Source organism: Hydra vulgaris, chromosome 07, assembly GCF_038396675.1.
Source record: "Hydra vulgaris chromosome 07, alternate assembly HydraT2T_AEP".
NCBI classification, from domain to species: domain Eukaryota; kingdom Metazoa; phylum Cnidaria; class Hydrozoa; order Anthoathecata; family Hydridae; genus Hydra; species Hydra vulgaris.
The window spans coordinates 38,872,501-38,880,683 of record NC_088926.1 but is presented as its reverse complement, the minus strand read 5'-3'; the positions used below and the strand labels follow the sequence as shown (position 1 = coordinate 38,880,683).

At 25.7% G+C, this 8,183-nt stretch overlaps 1 protein-coding gene across 1 annotated transcript in view; it reads left to right on the top strand.

Moving 5' to 3' along the window:
• Positions 1-589: 589 nt before the first annotated feature.
• LOC100204710 (uncharacterized) overlaps positions 590-8,183 on the top strand; it is a 39,670-nt gene continuing 32,076 nt past the window's right edge. Inside the window, exons 1-2 of the mRNA XM_065801842.1 lie at positions 590-760; positions 827-1,081. Of these exons, the coding sequence (XP_065657914.1) occupies positions 715-760; positions 827-1,081 (301 nt within the window). The 5' untranslated portion in view covers positions 590-714. The remainder of the gene's footprint in view (positions 761-826; positions 1,082-8,183) is intronic.

Genomic DNA, 8,183 nt, shown 5'->3' with positions numbered 1-8,183 from the left:
TCAATTTATACATTTTAAACAGCGTATAAGCGTAAATTAATTTATACACTTTTATGTAGTGTATTAAATTAAGGTTGTACCGTACAAAACTTTATGTTAATAAATATTTAAAACTTTATTTTAATAAAGATTAAAACGCAAGGTACAACCTTAAGTTTATTTAAGCGTTAAGTTCAACAAAAAGAACCATTGTATTCTTATTAAAATAGTCTATTTATTATTTAAATTCTTTAACACGCAATTATTTTAGATAAGTTAGTTAGCTTTATTAAGACAATCACATTTATACTCGTCACAATTACACACGTTTTAATTTTATTGAAACTTATATATATATATATATATATATATATATATATATATATATATATATATATATATATATATATATATATATATATATATATATATAAACATTTGTATATCGTTCCATTTTAAAACTCTTAATACCAAACTCAACGAATAATATTGTCGAATAGTAAAAACTTAATAAAAAAGTTTTTGTTATTTTTACTTATTATTATTATTATTATTATTTGTTATTTTACTTTTAATTTATTGAAAAAAACAATCAACCTCATTACTTTTCAGGTTCAATTTTGGATTTTTTTTGTCGACCCGTATATTTGAAAGGATTTTTGTTCTTTTGGTATTTGTTTATTTATCATTATTCGTTTAACATTCATCAATCCTTTATACATTTTCAAATCAAAGATGGAGTTAAATCAAGATGATTGTAATGAATTTGATTCTTTAAAAGGTAATTTTTAGTTTAAACAGTTATTACTTTTCTTTTCTTCGTTTTGATGATCTTCAAATTTTTTAGTTAAAAAACTTTCGAGAGATGTGCTCACTACCCTTGCTGACGAGTTACCGCGTGATTGGAAAACACTTGCTCGTTTCTTAAACATAAGTGATATAGAAATAGACAGAGTTTTACTAGAGTGCAGTACGACTCGAGAAAAGATATATGAGATTTTTAATAGTTGGTGCAGAAATAATCCAAATAAAAAATGGCGGGATATAAAATCTGGATTGATTTTTTGTGAACGAAAAGATGTCATCTCTGAATGCGAAAAAAGTGAGTTTTTCGTTTTTTTATCTAAATTTTTAATAAACTATAAACGTTGTTATCACTGGTTTATTGGTTTTGAAATATTTTGTTTTATTGGTGCATATACGACTTTCATTTTATAGACAAAAATATTGATTTGCTATTTAAAGCGTGGTTTGAGTTGGCTCATGCATTTAGCGTAAGGATCGCCAGTTAAAGTATACGGTATACTAATCTTTACGGTAAACTTAACGGTATATTTGGTATACTGAATTTTAGTATACCATTTAGTATACCTATATACTTTCATTTTTGAAATATTTCTGGACTGACTTGATAATTTAATAACTACATTTTTTCCTAATGTATTAAATAGCTATACTATATTTATTGTATTATAATTAAAGTGTTTTTACCAATGCTTTTATTAACTCGTCGACCGTTTGTTTGTCTTTGAGCATCAAATCTTGCAATTCTTGAGTCACTTCCTGATTAAAGATTTTGCACACATACTCTTGCTTGATGACAATATAATATTCAATAATTAGTTTTGTAATAAATCAATTAATTTAGTTATTTTTAATTAAGTTTATTTTTTATAAAAAAAATAAATGATAACTTAAAAATAAGTATATTGATTGTATCCGAAACTCTGCGCGTGTTTAGCATATTTGGATAAGGCGATAACTTCGATATCAGATTGACTGAGGTTCGCAACCTGCTTCTGCCTGAGCAACATTGGGTTTTAAAAACTCGTTTTTAATTTTACCTTTTTTTTTAAATATTTTTTATTTTAATTTGTTAATTTTTTATTGTTTTATACCAATAAATTTTTATATCATGCTGTTTGTGCTGCTCTTTATCTTATATCTATCTAAAAAAATATTGAATATAATGAAACTTGTATTAAATATAATAATGTAATAAAATATAATAAAACGCATTAACAAAAACATTTAATAAAAAACTTGTATTAAATATAATAATGTAATAAAATATAATAAAACGCATAAACAAAAACATTTAATAAAAAACTTGTATTAAATATAATAATGTAATAAAATATAATAAAACGCATAAACAAAAACATTTAATAAAAAAATAAACTATTTTTATTAAGTAAACCGTTAAAACAATAATACGGTTTCGCCAAAAAAAGTTTTGTATACAGTATACTTTACAGTATAGTTTAGAGTATACTGTAAATTATATACTAAATTTTTAGTATACCGTTAACTAGCGATCCCGAATATAGCGTGAATATATCAACATATTCAAAAGAATAAACTATTGCTAAAGTTTATAAAAAATATAGTCATAAGACAACCGGTTACTCAAACAAAAAATACGTCTCTATTACCAAATTTTTTATTGACTCTTGACCTTCTTAAAGGGATCCCCAAGAGATAAGTTATGAATATTTTGTAAATAAGCGTTAGAAAATAAGTTTTGAGTTTATTAAATTTACCAAAACAATATATTTATTGAGATATTAACAAAAAGCATTTGTTGTTTTGCCAATATATTTCCGCTTGAAATTTAAAGTGATCCCCATGTTGCCAGCACGAGTTTTTTTTATGTAATATAGAATCGTTAAAAATTAAGTTTCATGTTAAACTTTCCAGAACAAATTATTTATCGACATATGAGTTAAAAACTTTATGATTTTTGACGTCATTTTATTTTTCTCGATGGTAAGTTCTGACTCTTGGATTTTTTAGAAAAATAATCTGTTCTGATTAATGCGCTAATTTGGTAATAAATGACGTCATACAAAAAGGTCTTATAAACGTTATGATTTGGTTTTACCTTTTGCAATTAATTTTTGTATAGAAGAATGCCTATTATAAAACTTTTATAAAAAGTGTAATAACCGAATAAAGTAACTATACAGCAAGTAAACGCTTTAAAAGTCTAACTTATATTAATTTTAACTCAATATAATTTAAATACAATAATGTTTTTATATATATACTCATTTATATATATACTCAACAGTGGCGGATCCAGCATTTTTTAATCTTTGAGATAGCTAACTTCCAGACATGGAGCTAACTCCAAACATTTTTATATTTATACTTATATCAAATAATAAGGGTTTGCAAAAAATTGGTATGATTGGAGGCTGGGAACAAAAAGGCCCCGAAATTTTCGCTATACCTGCCCCAAGCGTGAGAGCAACAAGTTGATAAAATATTTTTTGTACTATTCTCAAGTAGACTTATATTCATCGATAAATTTTAAGTTTCATAGTATTATCTCTTAGCGTTCAAAAATTATGACCATATAAAAATTGAGGGGGAATTAAACTTTTTATTGTCATAGTTTTTGAACGCTTAGAGATAATACTATGAAACTTAAAAATTATAGATTAATATAAGTCTAGTTGAGAATAATATAAAAAATATTTCATCAACTTGTTGCTCTCACGTTTGGGGCAGGTGTAGCAAAAATTTTGGGTTTTTTTTGTTCCCAGCCTCCAATCATTGCAATTTTTTGCAAACTCTCATAACTTGACGTAAATATAAACATATTAATATTTGGAGTTAGCTCCATGTCTGGAAGTTAGCTATCTGAAAGATCAAAAAATGCTGGATCCGCCACTGCTCAATAATTTTAACTCAATATATACTCTAAATAAACGCTTTAAAAGTCTAACTTATAAAATTTTTATTTTAAAAACAAAACTAAAATTAGTACTATAAATATAAGATATCTAAACTTAAATATTGTACTGATATATTTTAAAAACAAGTTTTGCAAATAAAATTTTAAAACTAAAAATACTACTTTTTAAATTTTGTTTTTGGAACTAGTAAAAAATATTGCATGTGAATTTGATTTTACGGAAATAAAAACGAAATAATTTAATTGAGATAAAATTAAAACAGCAGAATAGTGGTATTTTTCGTTTGATTACAATTTTTATTTTGTCAAAAGTATACAGTTGAACTAAATGCACCAGTGCTGGATTAAGGGGGATTAATTATTATAAAGTGTTATATCTCTAATCAAAGCAGATTTTCTCAAAGCATTTTTTTTTACTAAAGTACTATGAGGCTCTTCAATCTTATTATAAGAATTCTTATTATAAGAATTCGTACAAAAAAGTGAATACTTTGAAAAATTAGATTTTAACGCCGCAGAAAGGTATACAAACAAACTTGCAGTTCTTGGAATCAACCAATGTCCATACAAGTTTCTTGCAAATACCTGAAAAGATGACCCAACTAAACGGCTATGAGTTCAATACCATGATTTTTATCATTATTTAATAAAACGTTTTATTTCTTTTTGAGGCTGTAGATATGTAACTGAAAATGAAGTATCTGGTCTCATTACAAACACGCTCAAAACAGAAAAAAGTCTTGGTCCTAATAGTTTACCTACATTCCTCCTAAAACTAGTCCCACACATTATTTCTCTCTGTACTATTATAAACAACTCATTTAAAAGTGGTTTTTTCCCAGATATTTTTAAAGTTGCTAAAGTTATTCCAATATTTAAAAAAAGCTCTTTTCTAGATTTCACCAATTATCGACCCACCTCCTTGCTTTCCAATACAGGTAAACTCTTTGAGAAGGCAATGCATATTAGGCTCTATGCTTTTCTTAAAAAAATTAAATGTTTTTACACCCATCAGTATGGATTTTGTGCCAATTACTCCACAACTCATGCTCTCATTTAAATGACTAAAATGATTAGAAAAGCAATCGATGATAAATATTTTGCATGCGGTGTAATTGTCGATTTACAGAAAGTATTTGATACAGTAGATCATTCAATTTTGTTTCAAAATTAGAATATTACGGAATTAGAGGCGTACCCCTTAAATGGTTTACTAATTAAACAATAAAACACAATTTGTTTCTAATAATGACTCAAACTCTACCCTTGTAAAATGTTCTAATGGTGTTACACTGGATTCAGTATTGGGACCACTGCTTTTCCTTCTTTATATTAATGATCTTTATACGTCCATTAAGTTTACTACTGTTTACCACTTTGCTGATGATACTAATCTAATGCTAAAAATTAAATCCTTAAAAAAAATTATCAAACACATTAACCATGATCTTGCCAATCTAGTTCAGTGGCTTCGCTCCAATAAACTTTTCCTAAACTCTAATAAAACTGAACTCATTATCTTTAAATCAAATCAAATAAAAATCTATAAACATATGAACTTTAGATTAAGTGGCAAAAAAATTGAACCTGTTAACTCAATTAATTATCTTGGTATAAAAATTGATTCAAACCTATCCTTTTTATCCCACTGTGAAGACTAAGTAAATATATGCAATGAAACTAACTAAATCTAATGGTATATTGGCCAAAGTTCGCCATTATATTAATCTAGAGACACTTTTGAACATATACCATGCTACTTTTGACTCACATCTTATATATGCATGCCAAGTATGGGGGCAGTCCCGTCAACAAGCTCTTATTAGGTTATCCCACCGCAAAAACAAGGCTTTAAAAATAATATATTTTCAGAATATTAAATTTAATTCTAATGTGTTAACTTCTAAAGTATTAAAACTATGTGACTATATTCAATTTTCAAACTGTCAATTTTTCTGGAACCACCAACACAATAACATACCTTTAACTTTCACCAATTTCTTTTCCAAAAGTGCCAACACTCGTTATCACCTTCGTTCCAATAGTAATTTAAACCTGTCTGTCTCTAAACACTGCTCTCATAAATATGGCATATATCTATAAAATGTCAAAGCATTAAAACTTGGAACAACCTTCCTTATGAACTAAAAGCTCTCAATTCATTCTCAACCTTTAAAAGTTGTTTATTCTACTTTTTATTAAAAAATATAGTTAATGTTTATAATTTCTTTTTATAATCAATTTTTGTTGCCTATAGTATTTTTCTCTTTTTTTTTTTTCTATTATATATTTTGTTGTCATTACTTAATAATAAATTGCTTATTGTTATTTTTATAAATATTTACATTACTATTATTAACTACTTTTAACTATTGTTACAAATATTATTGTTGTTATTATTATTATTGCTATTATTATTAGCAGTATTATTAACACCGTTATTTTTATGTTATAAAGTTTAATATTTTCATTATATATTATGAAAATTAGCATTATATTTATTTGAATTAGATATTATTGACATTAGCAGGTGCTTACTTTATATTAGTAAATTTACTATTTGTAAACATCCTTGAATGTAAAATCCTAATAAATACCAAGCCTTAAATGCTTGTAAATACATTGTCTCTGGCAAGATGCAGGAAGTTTTTCACATAACGTTGCGCTCTGGTTTTGCTGTTTTGAAAACACAAGTCTTATTCTTAGTTACCAAAGTTGATCAAAAACAAAATCAGCCTACAAAACACACACACAGATATATACGTATATATATATATATATACGTATATATACACACATATATACGTATATATATATACATATATATACATATATATATATATATATATTATATATATATATATATATATATATATAAATATATATATATATATATATATACATATATATATATATATATATTTATATATAAATATATATATATATGTATATATATATATATATATATATATATATATATACGTATATATACACACTTATGTACGTATAAAAATATATATATATATATATATATTTATATATATATATATATATATATAAATATATATATAGGATATATATATATATATATATAATACGTATATAAATATAGGAAACATAACCAGAGGTCATTTGATACTATGTTTTGATTTTATTTTTAAAAGTAAAACAAAGAATGTAAATACAGAGGAAAATAAATTTGTATATAGAAAAGCTGATTATAATAGTATTGGAGATTTCCTTACAAATGTTGATTGGCTTCAGTGTTTTCATACCAAAAGTGTTCAAGAAATGTATGATGAGTTAATTTATTATACTGAAGAAGCATGTAACTTATATGTATCTATAAATACCTCATTTGTAAATTCATCATCTAGGAAAATGTGGCTAAACAAAGACCTAATCTCACTCATTAGAAAAAAGCAGAATTTAAGATACATAAATTGTTCAAGTAAATGGAAAAACTCAAATCTTTGTAGTAATTATAAACAATTGTCAAAAAGAGTTTCAATTGAAATTTCCATAGCAAGACGAAAGTATGAGTTAATGATTGTTGATAAAGCTAAAAAGAACCCAAAATTATTATATAGATATATGAATTCTCAACATTATGTAAAAGACTCTATAAAAGCTCTGAGGCAACCAAGTGGTGAAATAACTCACGATCCTAAAAAAATCGCTGATCTACTGAATATAAACTTCCAAAACATTTTTGTAAAAGAAACTAAAAATTGCATCCCATTTTTTAAAACAAGAATAAATGATACCACCTTTAACTTAATTCCTGAAGATATTCATTATGATGATGTTCTTGAAAGGCTTAAAAATCTTGATCAAAACAAAGCATATGGAGTTGACAAATTACATCCATATATCTTAAAAAACTGTGCTACTGCTTTTGCTCTTCCTCTCACACTAATTTTTATGGAGTCAATAGAAAAAAGTCAACTACCAAATTAATTTAGTTGAGCAAATATAACTGCACTATATAAAAAAGGTGACAAAACTGATTCTGGGAATTATAGACCTATATCACTTCCTTGTATTAGTTTTAAAATACTTCAAAGAATAATAAAAAACAAGTTAGAAAAATATCTTCAAGAAAATAATATTATAGCTAATGAACAGCACGGGTTTGTTAAAAACAGGTCATGCACGACCAATTTACTTGAAACTCTAGATTATATTACAAGAAACGTTGATCAAGGAATTCCTGTTGATGTAGTTTTACTTGATTTTGCAAAAGCATTTGATACTGTTCCACATCAAAGGCTTATCTCAAAACTTAAAGCATATGGTATTAATGGCCTGGCACTTAATTGGTTTCAAGCTTTCCTGTCTAATAGAAGGCAGAGAGTCGTTATGGGAGATTATGTTTCAACTTGGGCCGAGGTGTACAGTGGAGTTCCTCAAGGCTCAGTATTGGGTCCACTACTGTTTATACTCTATATAAATGATCTTCCTGAGTCTCTAAAAAATACTTCAAAATTGTATGCTGATG